Source organism: Hibiscus syriacus, unplaced genomic scaffold (genome assembly GCF_006381635.1).
Source record: "Hibiscus syriacus cultivar Baekdansim isolate YM2019G1 unplaced genomic scaffold, ASM638163v2 tig00000340_pilon, whole genome shotgun sequence".
Taxonomy (NCBI): domain Eukaryota; kingdom Viridiplantae; phylum Streptophyta; class Magnoliopsida; order Malvales; family Malvaceae; genus Hibiscus; species Hibiscus syriacus.
Genome location: NW_024061783.1, coordinates 3,683,806 through 3,708,305, shown reverse-complemented (window position 1 = coordinate 3,708,305; position 24,500 = coordinate 3,683,806). Strand labels below are relative to the sequence as shown.

The following is a 24,500-nucleotide window of genomic DNA, read 5'->3' as shown; positions in this document are numbered from 1 at the left end:
CAAATATTATATCATCAACATAAATTTGAACTACTAATAAATCTTTATCTTTTCTCTTTAAAAATAATGTAGTGTCAACCTGCCCTTTTGAAAACCCTTTTTCGATTAAAAAATTGACAATATTTCATACCAAGCTCTAGGAGCTTGTTTTAAACCATAAAGTGCTTTTGTCAATTTGAAAACATGATCTGGAAATTTTAAATCCTCAAAACCAGGAGGTTGTTCCACATACACTTCTTCTTTTATAAAACCATTTAAAATGCACTTTTAACATCCATTTGATATAATTTAAATTCATTGAAACATGAAAATGCTAATAACATTCTAATTGCTTTCATCCTAGCTACGGGAGCGTATGTTTCATCACAATCTATGCCTTCTTCTTGAGTATAGCCTTGAGCAACAAGTCTAGCCTTGTTTCTCACTATATTACCACTCTCATCAAGCTTATTCCTAAATACCCATCTAGTACCTATAGTAGATTTATTACTAGGCCTTTCAAATAATGTCCATATTTTACTTCTCTCAAATTGATTTAATTCTTCTTGCATAGCCATAATCCAATTTTCATTATTTAATACTTCTTTGATATTCTTAGGCTCTATGCATGAAATAAATGCAACATAATTATATATATTTCTAAGAGAAGATCGAGTTGTTACCCCTTTGGATGGATCACCTATTATCTCACTATCATTGTCATAGTTGTATTCTCTTGGGTAAGAGACTTTCCTTTCTTCAATGGTTGGATTCTCAAGAATATCGTGAGTTTCCTCATCTTTCATTTCTTCCTTTGATGATGGTTCTCCAGCGTCATGTCTAACATCATTTGTATTTAAAATACCTACGTCATCATCAACACAAGAATCCTTCCTCGAAAGGGGATTATCATCGAAAAAAACATGTATAGACTATTCTACCATTAAAGTTCTTTTATTAAATATCCGATAAGCTTTAGAATTTAAGGAATAACCCAGAAAAATTCCTTCATTACTTTTAACATCAAATTTGCGAAGATTTTCTTTACCGTTGTTTAAAACAAAACATTTACATAAAAATAACTAATGTTAGGCTTTTTATTTTTGAAAAGTTCATATGGAGTTTTCTTTAAAATTGGCCTAATCATTACTCGATTTATAACACAACAAGCAGTACTTGTGGCTTCAGCCCAAAAATATTTTGGCAAATTGTTTTCACAAAGCATGGTTCTAACCATTTCTTCTAAAGTTCGATTTTTCTTCTAAAGTTCAATTTTTCTTCTAAAGTTTGATTTTTCCTCTCAACAACTCCATTTTGTTGAGGGGTTCTAGGTGCTGAAAAATTATGGTTAATACCATTAGAATTACAAAAATCATTAAATCTAAGATTTTCAAATTCAGTACCATGATCACTCCTAACACTAATTATGGAGTAACCTTTTCGTTTTGGATTACCTTTGAAAACGTGATGAGTTTTTCTAATACTTCATCTTTAGTACTTAAAAATAAAACCCAAGTATATATAGAATAGTCATCTACCAATACAAAGCAATATTGTTTTCCACCCAAGCTAATAGTTCTAATTGGCCCAAAAAAATCAAAATGGATCAATTGTAATACTCTACTAGTTGATACATCATTAATGGACTTAAAGGAAGCTCTTTGATGTTTTCCTTTAGCACAAGCATCACATATTTTATCTTTATCAAATTTTAGCTTTGGCAACCCTCTTACTAAATCTCCTTGAACTAGTGTTTTTAAAACACTCATACTTGTATGTCCTAGTCTCCTATGCCATAACCAAATGTCATGTTCATCCTTGGCAACTGGGCATAAATTAGTCATATTTATGGAATCTAAATGCACCATGTAAATGTTTCCTATTTTATAACCAATAAGCATAATCTTGTTAGATGCAATGTCAATGACTTTACAACCATTTGTTTCAAATAAGACATTGTATCATTTATCATAAAATTGACTAATACTCAATAGATTATGCTTTAACCCATTCACATATAATATTTTTCTATTTGTATGGAAGAGGTATTATATATTGTACCTATACCTTCAATGTGACCTTTTGAATTATTACCAAAAGTCACCTCTCCTCCATTTTTGTCGTTAAGCTCGATAAACCGGCTCTTGTCTCCGGTCATATGTCTTGAGCATCCACTATCAAGGTACCATGAGTTTGAACTTGTTTCTCGTGCCTTGTAGCAATGCTCTTTTTCCTACAAACATAGATTAATTTTTTTTTGGTACCCAATTTCTTTTAGGTCCATATTCATTAGTTTCTAAAATTCTAGTCCCATTGGGTATATATTTGTGTATGATATCCTTATCTTTAGTAGCAATGAGTTCTTTAGGAACCCATATACTTCTAACGATTTTTCCATTAAAGGTTCTTTGGGGACCTCTATGATTATAGTTTTTAAATTTTTTTTCTAACAAAGTTGGATTTTGAACTTTCTCTATTTTCAAAATGTTTTGTTCCAACTTTATCAAAAGAAGCTTTAAGATCATCAATTTTCTTTTGATGATATTGATGATCGCCGTTGACTCTTGAAAGTAAGTTATGCAAATCAATATTTTTCTTTTCAAATTCATCTAATTTGATATGCAATTCTTTGATCTTACTTTCAAGATCATTGTTGGTCTTGGATATGAGATTATTTTCATTTTTCAATTTTCAAATATCATTTTTGTAATTTAAAAATAATTTCTCATAATCCGAGGCCAACCCTGTATATTCCTCTAATAGCTCATCAAAAGAATAATCTTCGAAATTAAATGAGCTAGAGGTTACCTGAGAGCTTTCCCCGATGGCCATCAAGCACAAGTTTACTATTTCTTGTTCCTCTTCATTAGATTTGTTGAAAACATTTTTGTGTTTCGATATAACAAATTAAGTTTAAATGAATTTTAAGATTTTACAAATGATTTTATAAGTATATTCGACACAATGATTCGAATATCAAATCAATTACTCCAAGTCTTTTCAAGATCAAATTCAAACCTTACTAAATGTGCAAAATTGTGTTTTATACTTCATATATTTTTGAAACAATTTTCACAAAGTATTTTGAACCAAAATCAAGCCTAAAATCAATTTTTCAAAGTGATGCACCGATGCACCAATCCATGCATTGATGCACCATGAATTAAATTGAATATCGAATGCATTTCATGCATCGATGCACATACCATGTATCGATGCACTGAGGTTTTTATGAAAACATCGAATGCATTTGATGCATCGATGCACCAACCATGCATCGATGCACTCTGGCTATTTTGAAACATCGAATGCACTTGATGCATCAATGCACTCTTTGTGCACCGATGCACTAAGGGTCCAACGGTCAAAATATTTGAATTTTACACTGATGCACCATGGGTATGCATCGATGCACTGACGCTCCCAACTGAATTTATTAATTGTTTTCACAGTTAAACGGCTATATTGACTCCACTAAGCACCCCCAACGTTCAGAATCATTTGAAGGTGTATTCAAACAAGCTTAGAAGCCATTGATAAAAAACAAGAAACAAGAATCAACAAGAATCAAGAGAGAATCAAAGAGAAAGTATCAAACCTCAAGTTCGAGCATTCCAAGCCTATTTTTCATTCAATATTCATTTTGCCTTCAAGAACACTACTTGTACTCAATTTTATTCATTTTTAAGTGTTCTTTTCTTTGTTCTAGAATTGTGCAAACAATCTACTTTGTGAGGATTTCCTTGTAAGTTTGCAAATTTGTAATCTTCTATTTGAGAAAGAGTGTTCTAAAGAATTGGGGTATATTCTTGAGGGAGTTGTAAGGTTATCTCTTTGGCCTCAAAAAAAAAAAAGAACAAATTAGTGATTTTTTTGGAAAATCCTTATTGTGGATAGCTAAAGAAATGGACATAGACTTTGATTGAGAAAGTTGAACCACTCTAAATCGCTGTGCAATTACTTTCAATTTTCTGCAAAAGCTTCCACCAAAATTTTAATTGCCAATTCACCCCTTCTTGGCCGATTCCGTCGATCGATTAACTCAACAATTGGTATCAGAGCCTCACTCATTTGAAGGTTTAATCTCCTCTTGAGTCGATTCGGGAAGAGTTACATCGATTGTCAAGTCATCAATGGCCTCTACTTCAAATGTCGACTCTGGTCTCGATTCAATGCCCGTCAACAAGCCTCCTTTCTTCAATGGAGCTAACTATGCCTATTGGAAGAATAGGATGATGTATTTCATTCAAGCAAGTGACATGGGAGCATGGAATGTTGTAGAAGACGGATATATCAAGCCTTTCACTCATCCAAGATTGTGGAGTGAATGAGAGACAAGAATGTTCCAGCTCAACTCCAAAGCAATCCATATCATATTTTGTGCTCTTGGACCAGATGAATATGGAAGAGTTTCATCTTGTACAATCGCCAAAGAAATATGGGATAAACTACAAGTCACTCATGAAGGCACCGACGAGGTAAAAGAATATAAAATTAGTCTTCTAATACATAGCTATGAAAATTTCAAGATGAAACCAAATGAAGATATCAAAGCTATGACGGATAGATTCTCAACGATTATTAATGGTCTCAAATCATATGGAGAGATCATTCCAAACGAAAAGCTTGTGAGGAAGTTAGTTTACTCACTTCTAAAATCATGGCAATCCAAGAAGACGGCAATCATCAAGGCTAAGAACCTAAAGTCCTTAACTCTTGAAGAGCTAATCGGTTCCCTCCTCACTCATGAAATGATGCTTGAAGATGAGGTGGACCTCGATAAGATTGACGGGACACCAAAGAAGAAGGAGAAGAAGAAAAACATTGGAGTTGCTCTCAAATCCACAAAAGATGAGAGTGATTCAGATGAAGATGACGATGACGATGAAATGGCATTGTTTTCCAAACGGTTCAGAAAAATGATGAGACCTTACCGAGGAAGAAAATTCAAACGAAATGAAGGCCTAAAAAATGAACCAAAAGAGAAGGACCCTATCATTTGCTATGAATGCAAAAAGTCAGGGGCATGTCAAATATGATTGCCCACAATTGAAAAGAAATGGTCAATCAAAAATTAAGCACAAGGCTCATGTGGCTACATGGAGCGATGAAGAGGATTCTAATGATGAAGAACAAGAAGTAGCAAACTTGTGCTTGATGGCATTTGGGGAAGATTCTAAGGTAACCTCTAACTCATCTGAATTTGATGATTTATCTTATGATGAGCTATTAGAGGAATATAATGGGTTGGCTTCGGATTATGAGAAATTGTTTTTAAAATATAAAAATGATGTTTCAAAATTGAAAAATGAAAATAAACTCATATCCAAAACCAACAACGATCTTGAAAGTGAAATCAAAGATTTACAAATCAAACTAGAAGAGTTTGAAAAGAAAAATTAGATTTGCAAAATTTACTTTCAAAGGTCAATAATGATCATCAAAAGAAAATTGATGATCTTAAAGCTTCTTTTGATAAAGTTGATACAAAACGTTTTGAAAGTGGAGAAAATTCAAAATCCAACTTTGTTAGAAAAAGTTTTAAAAACTACAATCATAGAGGTCCCCGAAGAACCTCTAATGAAAAAATCGTTAGAAGTATATGGGTTCCTAAAGGACTCATTACTATTAAAGATAAAGATATCCTACACAAATGGATACCTAAGGGGACTAGGATTTTGGAAACTAATGAATATGGACCATTTGGGTACCAAAAATTAGAAATTAATCTATGTTTGTAGGAAAATGAGCATTGCTACAAGGCACGGGAAACAAATTCAAAATCATGGTACCTTGATAGTGGATGCTACATATGACCGGAGAAAAAAATCGGTTCATAGAGCTTAATGCCAAAAATTGAGGAGAATTGACTTTTGGTGATAATTCAAATGGTCACATCGAATGTATAGGTACTATAGGTAATACCTCTTTCATAAAAATTAAAAATATTTTATATGTAAATAGATTAAAGCATAATCTCTTAAGTATTAGTCAATTATGTGATAAAGGATTCAATGTCATGTTTGAAACTAATGGTTGTAAAGTTATTGACATTGCATCTAATCGAATTATGTTTGTTGGTCATAGAATAGGAAACATATACATAGTGCATTTAGACTCTATTGATATGACTAATTTATGCCTAGTTGCTAAGGATGAGCATAATAATTGGTTATGACATAGGAGACTAGGACATGCTAGTATGAGTGTTTTGCAATGACTAATTCAAGAAAATTTAGTTCGAGGGTTGCCTAAGCTTAAATTTGATAATGATAAAATCTGTGATGCTTGTGCTAAAGGAAAACAAAAGAGAATTTCTTTTAAATCCATTAATCATGTATCAACTAGTAGAGTATTAAAATTGATCCATATAAATCTTTTTGGGTCAACTAGAACTACTAGCTTGGGTGGAAAACAATATGCATTTGTATTGGTAGATGACTATTCTAGTTATACTTTGCTTATATTCTTAATTACTAAAGATGAAGCATTAGAAAAATTCATCACGTTTTCAAAAGTAATCCAAAACGAAAAAGGTTACTCTATAACTGGTGTTAGGAGTGATCATGGAACTGAATTTGAAAATCTTGGATTTACTGATTTTTGTAATTCTAATGGTATTAGTCATAATTTTTCAGCACCTAGAACCCCTCAACAAAATGGAGTTGTTGAGAGGAAAAATCGAACTTTAGAAGAAATGGCTAGAACCATGCTCCGTGAAAACAATTTGCCAAAATATTTTTGGGCGGAAGCCACAAATATCGCTTGTTATGTTGTAAATCGAGTAATGATTAGGCCAATCTTAAAGAAAACTCCATATGAAATTTTCAAAAATAAAAAGCCTAACATTAGCTATTTTCATCCTTTTGGATGTAAATGTTTTGTTTTAAACAACGGTAAAAACAATCTTGGCAAATTTGATGCTAAAAGTGATGAAGGAATTTTTCTGGGTTATTCCTTAAATTCGAAAGCTTATCGAGTATTTAATAAAAGAACTTTAGTTGTAGAAGAGTCTATACATTTTGTTTTCGATGATAATCCCCTTCCGAGGAAGGATTCTTGTTTGAATGATGATGTAGGTATTATAAATATAAATGACGTTGGAGAACCATCATTAAAGGAAGAAACGAAAGATGAGGAAACTCAAGATCCTCTCGAGAATCCAACCATTGAAAAAAGGGAAGTATCTTACCCAAGAGAGTACAACTATGTCAAGGATGGTGAGATTATAGGTGATCCATCAAATGGGGTAACAACTCGATCTTCTCTTAGAAATATTTATAATTATGTTGCATTTATCTCATACATAGAGACTAAGAATATTAAAGAAGCATTAAAAGATGAACATTGAATTATGGCTATGCAAGAAGAGTTAAATCAATTTGATAGAAGTAAAGTATGGACATTAGTTTAAAGGCCTAGTAATAAATCTACTGGAGGTACTAGATGGGTGTTTAGGAATAAGCTTGATGAAAGTGGTTTTATAGTGAGAAACAAGGGTAGACTTGTTGCTCAAGACTATACTCACGAAGAGGGCATAGATTATGATGAAATATACGCTCCCGTAGCTAGGATGGAACCAATTAGAATGTTATTAGCATTTGCATGTTTTCATGAATTTAAATTATATCAAATGGATGTTAAAAGTGCATTTTTAAATGGTTTTATAAAGGAAGAAGTGTATGTGAAACAACCTCTAGGTTTTGAAGATTTAAAATTTCCAAATCATCTTATTAAATTGACAAAAGCACTTTATGGTTTAAAACAAGCTCCTAGAGCTTGGTATGAAAGATTGTCAAACTTTTTAATTGAAAAAGGTTTTTCAAAAGGGAATGTTGACACTAAATTGTTTTTAAAGCATAAAGGTAAAGATTTATTAGTAGTTCAAATTTATGTTGATGATATAATATTTGGTTCTACTAATGATGTTCTTTTCCAAGAATTTTCTAAGCTAATGCAAAGTGAATTCGAGATGAGCATGATGGGGGAGCTCTCATTCTTCTTGGGACTCCAAATCAAGCAAAGAAAAGATGACATCTTCATCAATCAAGCTAAGTATGTCAAAGATATGCTCAAGAAGTTTGGACTGGAAAATGGGAAGCCACATAACACTCCAATGAGCTCATCGACAAAGCTTGACATAGATGAAGGAGGTAAATGTGTGGATGTTAAATTATATAGGTCAATGATTGGTTCTTTGCTTTATCTAACTGCAAGTAGACCAGACATTATGTTTAGTGTTTTCTTATATGCTAGATTTCAATCATGCCCTAAGGAATCACATTTACCAGCTGTTAAGAGGATCTTTAGATACCTTAATGACACTCATAATTTAGGACTTTGGTATCCTATAGACTCTAGATTTAGCTTGCATGCCTTCTCTGATGCGGATTATAGAGGATGCAAATTAGATAGGAAAAACACCTCCGGTACTTGCCAATTCCTTGGAAATATGCTGATTTCTTGGTTTTCAAAGAAACAAAATTGTGTCACATTATCTACCACTGAAGCGGAATATATTTCAGCCGGTAGTTGTTGTGCACAAGTTTTATGGATGAAACAACAACTTTTTGACTATGGAATTGAAGTAGGTACCATTCCTATCAAGTGCGACAATACTAGTGCTATTTGTCTCACTAAAAATCCCATCCAACACTCTAGAACTAAGCATATTAAAATTAGACATCACTTCATTAGAGACCATGTCGCTAAGGAAGATGTAGTTCTAGAATTTGTTGATACTTTGCACCAATTAGCGGATATCTTTACAAAACCTTTAGACAAATAAAGATTTTGGACACTTAGGAGAGAATTAGGTTTAACTGACCTATCTTCACTTAATGCTTAAAATAATTTTAGCACTTTTAAGTATAAATGAAAAATGCTTATAATAATAATTTTTAACTACATTCTTTGCTATTAGTTAGGGGGAGTTTATGTTGCTTGATGAAAATTAATTTTATGTTCAAAAGTAGTTTAAAGGATTAATTTGATTGATTGAACATGATTAATTTTCAATATATGAGTTACCAATACCACTAGAGCCAATTAATTTAGCATTTTGAGTGTTTAAAATAGATTTTTGACATTTTTGTGCTTCATGCATCGATACACCTAACAGTGCATCGATGCATCCTTGAATGTGCATCAATACACCATGAAGGTGCACCGATGCACGCCTTGAATGTGCATCGATGCACAGGGTCATCCATCGATGCATTCGTCGGGTTTTGGGGTTTATAAGTCTTATTTTATCATTTATTTTCAAACCCTAAAACTAAACTCTCTTAGCCGTACGCCTCCTCTCCCTCTCCTACTCTCAAAATTGCTCAAAATCCTTCGGTTTTGATCGGAAATTTTTCATATTTCATCTCTATATCCTACTACTATCATTAAATCGTACAACACAACATCTCATTCCTCTCAAATCCGAACTTTTCAAGGTATTTTTCTAAAAACCTCTATTTTATCATATTATAATCTTAGGACTAGTTTTAATTAGTTCTAGGATGAACATTATATCGGGCATTGAGTATTTGATGATTTCAAACTAGATTTTACAACCAATTTCATCAAAAACTTACAAATTTTCAAAAAATAATTCAAAATTAAAAAAATGTGTATTTCGAAAATCTGAATTTAATTATTTAAATTTGATGTTTTTGATTTAATTATGTTGTTTTAATATACATATTATGATTTTTCAAAACCTTGCCCATTAGGATTTGATTTAGAGAACCTTGAATTATTGAGGACTCAATTGAGTTTTGGGATTGATTAAATTGCATACATGTGTTTAAATTTACAGGTTATATTCCTTTTTTCGATTCCTAAACCATGTCTAATCCCAAACGCCCTAGAACTTCATCGAGTCGTTCTCGTTCAAACCAACCTCCTAATCCCATTCCTCCTCCACCTTTATCTCTATTAGGATCTTGTTTTAACATGCCTGAGCGTCGTAGAGACAAATTGTACTCTAGGTACAGAAATTCTTTTCAAACTTATAGAATCCGGGAAGAGCGTATTCATTCTCTTCAAGCTATGATATATATTGACTTTTAATACATTCTGATTCTTAAAGCTTGGAAGTTTGATAAAATGTTTCAGCTCAAACCTATCGTTTATCAACAGTTAGTTCGCATTTTCTATTCTAATGTGGTATGTATTCAAAACGAAACTCAATGTGGGACTATAGCCATTAGATCCTATCTTTTAGGCCAATATATTAATATTGGACCCAAGACTATAGCTTTTCGTTTTGGGTTAGATGATGATGGGTCATATAATGAGACTGAAAATGTGGAATATCTATATGTTCCAAATTCTAGTGTTAGTACTCTACGATCTCATCATGATCGTTTTCTTCATTTGATGATCTCTTGGTAGTTTAGACTATCCGGAGGTATGTACTCCACACTTCGTGCTAGGGATTTATGGTGGATGCATTGTATTAAAAATAAGATCAAAATAAATCTACCCCACATTATTTTTAGTCAATTAGTGGGCATCATAAACATTGTTCTTTCAAAACATGTCGAAACATTGATTTATGAATGTCTTATTAGTAACCTCTTTATCAAACTTGGTCTAGACGTCTTTCTCGACAATCATATCCCACTCCAAAATTGATTCAATTTTACTTCCTTGAAGAAAGCGAATTGGAAACAAGACGAGGAAATTGGTCTTTGGGTATTTCGACCCGGTAAGCAATCCCCGGGAGCTAGCTCTTCACTAGTTGCTCCTAGCTCTTCTCGTGCTCCTCCTCCTCCGGCACCGGCTGCTGACGATGATGCTGAGTTTCAGATCCTTCTTGGAGTCGTTTGATCTTAGGTTTGCCTCCATGGAGTCTCAGATTACTGAGTTTCAGCGGGAGATGTGTGAACGTATGGACGCTCTCACTCTTGAAGTTCGAGCTCATTATCCTCCTCCTCCCGATCCTCATATAGAGTGAATTTGTTTCCTTGTTATGTTTTCTTGGATTTTCAAACTTGGATTAATTTTTGATATTTCTGGATTGTTTGTTTTGGATTGATAAATGCTTGAATTTGTTAGGAGTTGGATGTTTTATGGTTCTTGAACTTATTATATATATATATATTTGGTTTGATTTTATTATTTTGAGCTTAATGATTATTAATTTTTTCATCATATTAGTTCATTTTGACCAATTATGCCATTTCACATTTAATTATGAATATTGTTTATGAAACTAATGGCTAATCTCTCTTTTGATTGTGATCTTAACAGCTTAAGCTATATATATATATATATATATATAATCAATTGACTATGTTTTTCAAAACCTTGTTTAAATCGGTTTTTTAAATCTTTTTGATTTAACAGAAAGGAGGAAAAATATTAAGTGTTAAAAGGGAGAAGTGTTAAAGGGGGGTAATTTTTCAAAATTGATTTCAAATTTTTAGAAAATCTTAAAATAACACAAATGTTTTGTTATATCAAAAAGGGGGAGATTATTGAAAACATTTTTGTTTTTCGATATAACAAATTAAGTTTAAATGAATTTTAAGATTTTACAAATGATTTTATAAGTATATTCGACACAATTATTCAAATATCAAATCAATTACTCCAAGTCTTTTTAAGATCAAATTCAAACCTTACTAAATGTGCAAAATTGTGTTTTGTACTTCATATATTTTTGAAACAATTTTCATAAAGTATTTTGAACCAAAATCAAGCTTAAAATAAATTTTTCAAAGTGATGCATCGATGCACCAATCCATGTATCGATGCACCATGAATTAAATTGAACATCGAATGCATTTCATGCATCGATGCACCATGAATTAAATTGAACATCGAATGCATTTCATGCATCGATGCACATACCATGCATCGATGCACTAAGGTTTTTATGAAAACATCGAATGCATTTGATGCATCGATGTACCAGCCATGCATCGATGCACTCTGGCTATTTTGAAACATCGAATGCACTTGATGCATCGATGCACTCTTTGTGCACCGATGCACTAAGGGTCCAACGGTCAAAATATTTGAATTTTACACTGATGCACCATGGGTATGCATCGATGCACTGACGCTCTCAACTGAATTTATTAATTGTTTTCACACTTAAACGGCTATATTGACTCCACTAAGCATCTCCAATGTTCAGAATCATTTAAAGGTGTATTTAAACAAGCTTAGAAGCCATTGATAAAAAAACAAGAAACAACAATCAACAAGAATCAAGAGAGAAACAAAGAGAAAGCATCAAACCTCAAGTTTGAGCATTTCAAGTCTATTTTTCATTCAATATTCATTTTTGAGTGTTCTTTTCTTTGTTCTAGAATTGTGTAAGCAATCTACCTTGTGAGGATTTCCTTGTAAGTTTGCAAATTTGTAATCTTCTCTTTGAGAAAGAGTGTTCTAAAGAATTGGGGTATATTCTTGAGGGAGTTGTAAGGTTATCTCTTTGGCCTCAAAAGAAAGAACAAATTAGTGAATTTGTTGGAAAATCCTTAGTGTGGATAGCTAAGGTAGTGGACGTAGACTTTGATTGAGAAAGTCGAACCACTCTAAATCACTGTGCAATTACTTTCAATTTTCTGCAAAAGCTTCCACCAAAATTTTAATTTACAATTCACCCCCCTCTTGGCCAATTCCGTTGATTAATTAACTCGACAGGATTGTTCATCATCACTCCTAGCCACATGAGCCTTGTGTTTTTTCTTCAATTGACCATTCTTCTTCAATTGTGGGCAATTGTATTTGAGATGACCCGACTTTTGCATTCGTAGTAAATAATAGGGTCTTTCTCCTCGATTCATTCTTGAAGCCTTCATTTCGTTTGAATTTTCTTTCTCGGTTGGGCCTCATCAATTTTCTAAACCGTTTAGCAAATAATGTTATTTCCTCGTCATCTTCATCCGAATCACTCTCATCTCTTATAGATTTAAGAGCAACTCATATGTTCTTTTTTTCCGTCTTCTTCTTTGTCTCGTCCATCTTTTTGAGGTATACCTCATCTTGAAGCATCATTTCATGTGTAAGGAGAGAATCAATTAACTCTTTAAGAGTTAAAGATTTTAAGTTCTTAGCCTCAATGATCGCTGTCTTCTTTGATTGCCAAGCTTTCGGAAGAGAGTAAACTAACTTTCTTACAAGCTTATTGTTTAGAATGATCTCTCCATATGCCTTGAGACCATTGACAATCGTTGAAAATCTATCCGTCATAGCTTTGATATCTTCACCTTATTTCATCCTGAAATTTTCATAGCTATGAGTTAGGAGACTAATTTTATATTCTTTTACCTCATATGTGCCTTCATGAGTGACTTGTAGTTAATCTCATATCTCATTGGCAGTTGTAAAAGATAAAACTCTTCCGTATTCATCTGGTCCAAGAGCACAAAAATAATATGGATAGCCTTTGAGTTGAGCTGGAACATTCTTGTTTCTCCTTCACTCCATAATCTTGAATGGGTGGAAGGAATGATATATCCATCTTCTTTGATATTCCATGCTCTCATGTCACTTGCTTGAATGAAGTACGTCATTTTATTCTTCCAATAAGCATAATTAGCTCCATTGAAGAAAGGAGGCTTGTTGACGGATATTGAATCAAGAGCAAAGTCGAAGTTTGACGTGGATGCCATTGATGATTTGAATACCGATATAACTCTTCCCGAATCGACTCAATAGGCGATTAAACCTTTAAATGTGTAAGGCTCTGATATCAATTATTGAGTTAATCGATCGATGAAATAGCCAAGAGGGGGTGAATTGGCAATAACAATTTTGATGGAACCTTTTGTAGAAAATTGAAAATATTTGCACAACAATTTAGAGTGGTTCGACTTTCTCAACCAAAGTCTACGTCCACTACCTTAGCTATCCACACTAAGGATTTTCCATAAATTCACTAATTTGTCTTTCTTTTGAGGACAAAGAGTAACCATACAAATCCCTCAAGAATTATACCCCAAATTCTTGAGAACACTCTCTCTGAAAGAGAACAATACAAATTTGGTAAACATACAAAAAAACCTCACAAGGAAAGATGTTTTCACAATTCTAGAACAAAGAAAGAACACTCAAGAATAATACAACTGAGCACAATAAGTGTTCTTGAAAGCAAAAATAAATATTGAATGAATTAGGCTTGAAAACGCTTTCTCTTTGATTCTCTAGCTTCTCTTCTTAATTGTTGTTGATCAATGGCTCCTAAGCTTGTTTAAATACACCTTGAATCACTTCTGAATGTTGGAGATCATTGGTGAAGTCAATAGAGCTGTTATTGTGTAATTATCATTTAATAAAATAGTTGGGAGTGTGTGTGTATCGATGCATAGTCAAGGTGCATCGGTACACTATGTATAAAATTCAAATATTTCGACCGTTATATGACTTATTGCATTGGTATACTAGGGGTGCATCGGTACACTAATTACATTCAATGTTTCAAAAGAGCCAGGAGTGCATCGATGCATGGTCTGTGCATCGGTACACAAAATGCATTCGATGTTTCAAAATATTCAAGAGTACATCGATGCATGGCTTGTGCATCGGTACACAAAATGCATTTGAAATGGGTGTGCATCGATGCATCAAATGAGTGCATCGGTACATCCCTTCAAAAAATTGATTTTTGGCTCGATTTTGGTTCGAAATACTTTGTAAAATTTATTTCAAAAATATTTTAAGTTTAAAACACAATTTTACACTTTAGTAAGGATTGAAATTGATCTTTGAAAAACTTAGAGTAATATTTTGATATTAGAATAATTGATTCGAATATATTTTGAAAAGATTGTAAAATCTTAAAATTCATTTATACTTAATTTGTTATATCGAAACATCAAAATGTTTTCAACATCAACTGAAGGTGAAAAAGGAGGATCAGATAGGGAATCGAGTCAGATAAAATCTAGCGTTCTTAGGTACTTTAGTTCTTGGGTACTTTAAGAAGCCATACAACTTAAAGCCAACATTAGAGGTGGTGGATATGGACATGCCTTTCAATAAGTTAACCGAGGAGCAGTGTTCTTTTTTGGAAGTTAGCTTTTTAGAGGAGGAAATTTGGGAGGCAATTGCTTCGTCAGATAGTAACAAGACGACAGGATCGGAAGGTTTGAACATGGGTTCTTTAAAAGATTCTGGCCGTCTTTAAAGGAGGACATTTTGAAAAATTTCCATGATTTTTACTTGGGAAAGAAGCTAGGAAAATGTGTGAATCTTTTGTTTATCACGCTGATTCCAAAGAAGTCTAATCTGGTTAGCTTAGAGGAGTATAAGCCCATTAGTTTGGTTAGAGGATTGTATAAGATTTTGTCGATAGTGTTATCAAGAAGACTAAGGATGTGTATTGATTCACTGATCAACATTTCTCAGTTCGCGTTTATTCCAGGGAGGCAGATTTGTCATTTCTCCTTTATAGCGAATGAATGAATTGATTACTAGGGGATGAAAGTAAAGTGGACTTTAGAAGAGCTTACGATTCAATTGATTGGGAGATCTTAATCAAAATTATGGAGTATATGGGGTTTGGGCATAGATGATGCTCTTGGATCTTTAAGTGTTTATCCTCAACATCCAATTCAGTATTAGTAAATAGATCTCCTACAGAAAACTTTAACATATATACATGATTACGCCAAGGATGCTCATTATCTTAGTTGTTATTTAATTTAGTAGGAGAGTTGCTAAATCTTTGGTTGTCCAAGATAGGGCTGGCAATGAATCGGAGATGGGTCCGGTGGAGCTTCATCCGCCCCATCACCCGCGGTCCAAATCTCCATCCACACCATCCATCACCCATAAAATATTTCATCCATATCTGCTCCATCCATCATCCGCGAATGAAGCGGGTGGAGCGGATGAGAAATGGATGATACTATGAACAAAACATATTTTTATATCCTAAGCTCAAATTCTTCTAACATTCATAGAAACCAAACATTGATACTCAAACATTCATAGAAACCAAAACATGAACAATAAATTTTCATCAAATTCAAACAAAAACAAAATGGAACACAGTTTATATAGTCTTGTGCACTATGTTTGTGATACATTTTTCAAGTGAAGAGATGCATCATGTATAGTGTTATACACCAAATATAATCTTCAAATCTTCATAAAAAAACTACCACTTCTCAAAAGTCTTCTCCATCCTAGTATCAATAGGGGATAAACCAATATTAAAAAATTAGACATATTTTCAATGAGATAAAAGTCAGAATTAAGAGAATATGAATATTTACAATCATCTGTTTATTTTTTAATATATATATATATATATATAATATAATAAGTTTATATATATGGATGGATGGATATATTAATGGGTGGATGGATGCTGCGGGTGATGGGTCAAAAACAATTCATCCATATCCGACCCGACCCATCACCCGATCCATCAATCACCCGATCCATCCATCACCCGCCAATCATCCGTTTCACAGCGGGTTTTCATCCATTTATTCGAGACGGGTGGGTGGATAATCCACTCACCCATGGATAATTGCCAACCCTAGTCCAAAGTGGTAAAGTTGGGCTTGTTTAATGGATTTTAGATCAGTTGCACTAATAGTTCTTTCTTGCTCTCTCATCTGCAATTCACTGATGATTTGCTAATTTTTTGTAACGCATTACAAGGCCAATTGAAGAATATTTAGAGGATTTTGGTTGTTTTCAAGATGTGTACAGGGCTGCAGTTAAATCTATCGAAGAGTAAGATATTTGGTATTAATTTGGAAGAATCAACTGTCAAAGAATGGGCAAAATCAATTAGGTGTTTGTTTGGTGTTTTTTCGATAGAGTATCTTGGGCTCCCCCTTGGTTCCAAGAGGAACTCGACAACTTTATGGGAGCCGATTTTTCAGAAATTTTATCAGAAGCTGGCTGAGTGGAAATCAATGACATTATTCATTGCTGTAAGGGTTGTTTTAGTGAAGTTTGTCCTAAATGCGCTGCCGATTTACTATATGTCTTTGTTTAAAATATCTTCTCATGTTCGAAGAAAGCTGAATTTAGTTCTGGCTAATTTTTTGTGGGGGAGCTCGAAATAGAAAAATTGAATTCATTGGTGAATTGGTCGACAATTTGTAAAAAAAAAAGATTATGGGGGTTTGGGTATCACTGATTTAAATATGATGAATATGGCTTTATTAGGGAAATGAGTATGGAAATTTGGTAGAGAAAGAGAGTCTTGATGGAAGATGATGGTGTGTTATAAGTACAATTTGGATAGAAGGTCGATTTTGTTGGATAAGAATTTGTCTTCCCATTCTTCTTGGCTTTGGAAGGGAGTAATCAATAACTTTTGGTCAAATGATGCTTTTGGTCTTTGCTTCCGCAATCATCTTCTGCAAGTTGAAAAGGGAAATTCCATTATATTTTGGCACTACAGATGGCTCTGCAACATTCCTCTGAAGGTGAAATTTCCCATGCTTTTTTCCATTTCGGTCAATAAGGTTGGGGCTATTGCGGATTTTGGTTTTCTAAAGAATGGGAGTTGGTTCTGGGATATCCAAATGAAGAGAAATCTACTAGATTGGGAAGTTGATCAATGAATCGAGTTATTATAGATGTTGGATAATGTTAGTCTTGGATCGGTCGTTAATGATTGTTGTATTCGAAAAGGGAACGAGGAGGGTGTATACTCAATTAAATCGTGCATTAACTTAGTTTCTCGTCTATGTGTTCCGGATGTGTCTTGGTCGAAGCTTGTTTGGGTTAGAATTGCACCTCCCAAAGTAGAGGCATTTTTATGGTAGGTTTTTCACTAGAAGATGACTGTTAAATCTGTTCTAATTAGACGTGGTGTAAGTGGGATCGATGATCCTTTTTGCCCGCTATGTTGTTTGAAGCCCGAGTCTGTTTGTCATTTGTTCTTCTCGTGCAGTATAGCTTGGGGAGTATGGGTGCGATTTTTAAGGTTGTGGAATCCATATACAACCTTGCCTAATAATCCCAAGGCATTTATGTACTCCTGGTTTGATTTACTTCTGAAATCTGATATTTGGAAATTCATCTCGGGTGTTGTAATGTGGACTATATGGAAATGCCGAAACCAAATGGTTTTTGAGAATGAAAGGTTAGATCAAACTCTATTGTATTTATTGGCCAGATGTAGGGTGGCTACCTGGTTTTTAGAAAATGAGTCCAATTTCCCTGTTCTCCTAGATTGTCTTGTGGGAGATCTAACTTTGATTGATTTGCACACTGGTCTTATGAAGAAATTTTCTCCCTCGCCCTATTAGTGTCCCCCTCCACCGAGTTTTTTAAAGTGAATGTGGATGGAGTTGTAACTTGTGATTGGAGATGTAGTGGTATCGGTGGACTGCTTAGGGATGCTGATCGTAAGATGTTAGGGTTCTTCTCGTATGCGTCTGGACCTGGCCCTTCGATTCTTAGTGAGCTCAAAGCAATTCAAATTGGTTTGAATCCTTTTTTGGATTTGGAGTGGAGCGAAAACGGGTGTCTTATCTTGGAAAGTGATTCATTCAATGCTTTGAATTGGATTAAAAATCCGGAAGCAAGTCATGCTACTTTTGTTCATCTGGTTCAGGAAATTGCCAAGCGCGTGCTAGATTATATTATGATTATTAGGCATATTTAGAGATGTTTTAATTGGGAAGCAGATATTTTAACTTCTACCATCCAATAAATAGTCTGTTTGTAAGCTTGTAAGTTGTAAGCCATTTTTTCTTTCTTTTCACTTTTCAGTATACTTTTGGCTTGAATTGAATAGAGATTGGATATTTCTTTTGGCTTTTGCAGATTGTAACTTGCAGGGAATATAATCCATTTATTTTCATTTTTGTTTTTGTATACAGTTGATTGCAACATATTTGGTTTTTGTTTTTGTCTTGGAATCACAGTTGAATAACGGTTGTTGCGTCCCGTTATCGGCTCAATCGTCCGTTTCCCGTTAAATTACGGGTGTAATTGACCGAGATTGGTGTGAATCCGTGACCCACCGCAAAAACCATGAAAATCAGTTTCTAACGGTGGTGCAACCGTAATATCACGGCCGCTATCATGTTTTCGGAACATTATTTGATACCCTGGTCAACACCTTTATCGCGGAAGAACAACAACGAGTTTGCTCGAGAAACTTAAAACCCCATCTGCAAAAGAGTTTCTTTCATTTTTACATTCCAGTTCTGTGGGGCCTGCCTCAACCCATACAACGTCTTTTGTAACTTACACACAAGAGGAGAACAATCTTTAGCAACCTTCTCGAACCCTGGTGGTCGATGTATATACACAACCTCCTATAAATTGCCATTAAGAAACATATTGTTGATATCCACCTGTCTCAGCTCTCATCCGTTAGACACAACCAATGCAAAAACAAGGTTCAACGTGGAGAATTTAACCATCGGGCTAAAGATATTATGGAAATCATGACCAATCACTTGTGAGAACCCATTTTCCACCAATCACAGCTTGTATCGATGAACATAATCATCTGAGTTACGCTTCAGCTTAAATAACCATTTACACCCTAGTGTTATCCTTATGGCGGCTTGACCAAATACCAAGTCTCGTTCTTCTGCAAAACATTGAACTCAACTTGCATCACAACTTTCATATTCGTGGATTGTAGAGCCTCATGAATATCAATTGGAACTTTATCATCAAAATGACTTGAAAAAGCATTTGGTTTAAAAATACCACACTTGCTCCTTATTAGCATCAGGTGATGGTTTTGACTAGAATAATATCCACATGATGACTAGAAGAATCAACCATAGGTGTGTCACTTCTACTTTCATCTGCCACTTGAACTTTCAGGCATAATTGTCATGTTGGGAGGGAAAATGTCAGCACTTGGAAGAGTCAAAATATCACCACTACTTAAACTAGTTGACACACTAGGTAATTAGTACATAATTAAAAATTAAGAATTAAAGTTAATCTTGGTGATCAAATTGATTAATTATAAAATCTAGGGGATTTAATCTATAAATTTAATACATGACTAGAATAAAAGATTTTAAAATTAATGCTCAAATTAAAACATTAGACAAATTAAAAACAGAATTAATATCAAATTGCATTAAATGAAAATCTAAGGAAACAAATCATATACAAGTAGTGAACAAAATGGAAGAAAACAAAGTAGGGTCCAGCGTCGCAAATACGTAACTTTACAAGGACACACACCCTAATTATACCAATTTTGTTAACTGAACTTGTGGGAAACCATTTAAATAGTCATATTGACACAAATTTGAAAATGGAGGTCATTTCGCGACCCGGCCCTAAGTTATGTGGCCATTTATGTAGTTTACCCAAAAATCTTAAAAGTTCATGATTTTATATTGTATGTGGCATGTAATCGTTAGGACAAAAAGCTGATTCAATTGAAGCAGGAGGCAAAGTTGAAAGGAGGTTTCTACATGGATCCAGAAGCTAAACTCCTATTTACCATTTTGAATCCGTGGGTATGTTCTATTATTGTGACAATACATTGGCATTCAAATCTAAATTCTAAATGGTAATATGTTGTGAATGTTTGTGTTTCAGTATCAATGGCATGCACCAAAGGACAAAAAGGATCTTGCAGCTCTTGCTGGCTTATCGATTCTTCTCCAAAATTACATGAATTATTATTATGGTTATGACTTATCAGAACGGACTTCCCACTTCTTCTTATGTGTTCAATGTGTTGATCTTTGAGACTTTTTGTCCAAGTAAAAATTTGGTGTGCATTGTTTATTTGTAGTTGTTGAAACTCCGGCTGCTCCATTTTACACTACAAAATCGAAAGTTAATGTTCTTGGCTTTCCGGCGATTACAATACCATGAAATGTGACTATTTTAGTATGATGATTCTTTGGCTTGTTAACACTGGGTATTTCTTTCCACCCACACTGTAGGTGGATGGCTGGATGGTGGTTGTTAATTGTATTGGAAACTTTTTTGACAGTCCTTATGAACAAACAAATTCTAAATCCAAATTGATGTGTCTGCATCTTATTGAATGCAGATTTTCAATGGTGTTTTCCTTAAAGTAAACAAGGCAACAATGAACATGCTTCACCTTGTTGAACCTTATGTGACTTATGAACCTAGATACCCTAATCTCAAGTGTGCACGGCAACTGATTTACAAAAGAGGTTATGGGAAGTTGAAAAAGCAGAGAGTTGCTTTGACCGACAACGCAATCGTTGAACAGGTCCGTCTCATTTTTGCATTTACAGAGTCCCATGTGAGTGAAGTACGTCACTAAGCACCCTTGTTTCTTTTACCGTTGCCCGGATTTGGTCGAATTCGGCATTGTCTGCGTGGAAGATCTTATCAATGAGATCATGAGTGTGGGACCTCATTTTAAGGAGGCAACAACTTCCACTGGCCCTTTCAGCTCAAGGCACCTGAAGAAGAGAAAACAAAATGTTGGAGGAGGAGATGCCGGCAACAGTGAGAAATACATCAATGAGCTAATTAAGAGGGTGAATTAATATAAATCTGGCCTTGTTTAGTGGTTGAGCTATTTTTGGAGAGGTCCTTGATTTCTTTCGGAAGTTCATAACACCATTTTCAACTCTCTGATTGAACTTATTTTTGTCCCTTGTTCTACATATTTTATTGCTATGACGTCTGAGTATCAATATTTTTGTAGTTTAAATGAGGGGATACTTTTTATTTATTCAGAGAATTGATGTCATGTCATAGAAACTATTTTCCGTGGTTCTTTGAATTTGATATTTTTTGCAAATTATCTCTCCTCACCTTGGGTTTTGGAATCATTTTCTTAATCTCAAAATTATATATAATTGAACTTGACCTCATTTAAAATATATTCGAAGATTATTTAGTCAAAGGATGTTATTATCGTCTAGATTAAACGCTATAAATATTTTATTAGAATCTGTATTAACCGGATCCGTGGCGCAATGGTAGCGCGTCTGACTCCAGATCAGAAGGTTGCGTGTTCGATTCACGTCGGGTTCAAAATCCTAAATATCGGATATTTTTCTTTTGCTTCTTTCGGATATGTCTGGGCTAAACCCGATCTGATTTGTTCCTGAAGTAGGGAGAAAGAATCCCAGCCGTTCGTCTAATCATCAAAATCCTAACAATACCCTATTTAATATTTCCAGCTTATTTGGAAAGAAAAATGGACCATTCATCTTACTTTCATTCTGTAGTCTTTAAGTCAGTAACAGGCGTAAGCTCAAGAATATGGAATGTGCTTTATTCTAGGATTATTTGAATATCTGGAATTTGTTTCCTGATTGGTTTTGTTTTGATATAATTTTGATTAGAGATGGGTGAGGAAGTTAAGACTGCGATTCCCGACTCACTCCTGAAGAAGAATAAAAGAAATGAAGAATGGGAGCTTGCCAAAAAGGAGCTTGAAGCTGCAAAGAAGAAGAAAGTTGAGAACCGCAAGCTTATTTTCTCTAGGGCTAAGCAGTATGCAAAGGAGTATGAGGCTCAGGTATATGTTCTGTTCCGTTAATAATTTCTGTACTTAGTTTTTTTAATCAAATTGTAAAATCGTCTTAACTTGTATTTTGTGCTGTGTAATCGCTAGGAAAAGGAGTTGATTCAATTGTTTATGTTGATCCAGAAGCTAAGCTTTTGTTTATCATTTGAATCAGAGGGTATGTGATTATTGTGACATCTCATTGATTTAAGAAACTAAATTCTAAATGGTAACATTTTTCGAATGTATATGTTTTAAGTATCAATGCCATGCACCCAAGACCGAGAAAGATCTTGCAGCTCTTGCGTTTGAGACAGGTAACTTACCTTATCTTTTCCAAATCTAAAATTCCCAGTTATGAGAATCAGTTCCCACTTTTCCAGTTTTCCCTTGGGTTATGTGTGTTGTGTCTTCTACATATAGTTTGAAGTTGTAGAAATTTTTAGTGGTTTGTTCAATTTGATATTTTAACTCAAAACAGAAATTAGGTCCTAGGCCTAGCTTCTTAGTGATGGAAAACTTGCTGTCAAACTTGTATATTTTAGTTTGATTCTGCTTAATCATGTTAAAAATGAGTCTTTCTATCACTTTAGGGATACTGCTGTTAGTTTATTAGAAACCATCAATAGTTCTTAATAAAATCTAAATCTAAATTGTGCATCTGTGTCAATGGATTCCAGATTTTCAATGGTGTTTTTCTCAAAGTGAACAAGGCAACAATGAACATGCTTCACCTGGTTGAACCATATGCGACTTACGGGTATCTTCTGGTTTTCCTGCTTCCTTGTTGCTGTTTAAAGAGTTTTATTTTACTCTCCTTTACTTATTTCTCACTGATGTGTGCATCTAGGTATCCTAATCTCAAGAGCGTGAGGGAACTGATTTACAAAAGAGGTTTTGGGAAGTTGAACAAGCAGAGAATTGCCTTGACTGACAATGCAATCGTTGAGCAGGTTTGTAATGTTTCATTTACAGAGTTTAGTTTCATGTTGGCACCAAACGTTTATTAAGTGATATGGTTTTTTGTACTGTTTTCAGGCTTTGGGCAAATTCAGTATCATCTGTGTGGAAGATCGTATCCATGAGATCATAACTGTGGGGCCTCATTTTAAGAAGGCCAACAGCTTCCTCTGGCCATTTCGGCTAAAGGCACCATTGGGAGGTCTGAAGAAGAGAAACCACCATGTTGGAGGAGGAGATGCTGGCAACCGTGAGAATTACATCAATGAGCTAATCAGGAGAATGAATTAGATTACATATTTTTGTTACTTTAGTGGTTTGAGAGTTTAGTTTATTATGGAGGACCCTTAATTTACTTTGAAAGAAGTTTTCATATAGGTACGAAATATGCAGTGTGTCTACTCTGTGACTATAATTTCTAAATGTTAGCTAGTCAAAATACTGGGGAATTGATTTTTGGTATTTATTTTTTGAGATTGATTAGCAGTACCCTTTTATTCCACAACTGAAACCGGTCTTCTCAATGTCATCTGCCAACCTTGCGATAGGTATCGATCGAGCAACCATTAGCACATGATCATCACATTTTCTCAAGAAAGAGCCTTTGACATTTCCTTTATTCACTTGTATGCTTGCCAGATCCATGTGAACGGCTATTGGATGGTTTGGCAGTACAAGGGGCCATCATCTTTTAACGAAAGCCGTGGAGAAGGTTCTGTAATGGTAAATTTATGTTAGTTTTCTTCATTCATAGATTTGGAGTTTATTTTCAATCCACATGATAATGCCATAGACAGACAGGTTATGGGAATTTAAGACACTAATGTTGCAGCGTTGGTGGATGAAAAAGTGGTTTTATTGGGCCTGCAAAGCTGTAGTTTGCCAGAATTTTCAAACTCATTTGATTCTTAAAAAGAACAATAATTGATGGATGGGTCAGTCCCTCTTTTATCTGTCTCCCGCGGGTCCATGCAAAAGTAGTTTTAAAATTCTAAGCTTAAGCGTAGAAATCACTTCTTCCTAACGTACTTAAAATTAATTTTTTTTATTAATAATTACTTACAAATATAATATTTCATAAGAAACAAATTCAGGATAAATTAAAGAAATTCAAATTTATCCTAAAAATCCAAATATATATTTAAACTTG

General features: G+C 34.2%; 1 protein-coding gene, 1 non-coding gene and 1 pseudogene across 2 annotated transcripts; all 3 read left to right on the top strand.

The window, feature by feature from the left end:
- The first annotated feature begins 17,738 nt into the window (after positions 1-17,738).
- On the top strand, positions 17,739-21,419 carry LOC120191375 (60S ribosomal protein L7 1-like). Its single transcript, XM_039194358.1, is given in 8 exon segments — positions 17,739-18,043; positions 18,277-18,532; positions 20,304-20,398; positions 20,485-20,535; positions 20,941-21,136; positions 21,180-21,294; positions 21,297-21,333; positions 21,335-21,419. Coding segments are annotated over 8 exon segments (1,140 nt in total).
- A 421-nt stretch (positions 21,420-21,840) lies between these two features.
- On the top strand, positions 21,841-21,912 carry TRNAW-CCA. Its single transcript has one exon. It is a non-coding gene; the product is annotated as a tRNA-Trp (tRNA).
- Positions 21,913-22,204: 292 nt separating this feature from the next.
- LOC120196960 lies at positions 22,205-23,693 on the top strand (annotated as a pseudogene).
- Positions 23,694-24,500: the final 807 nt, after the last annotated feature.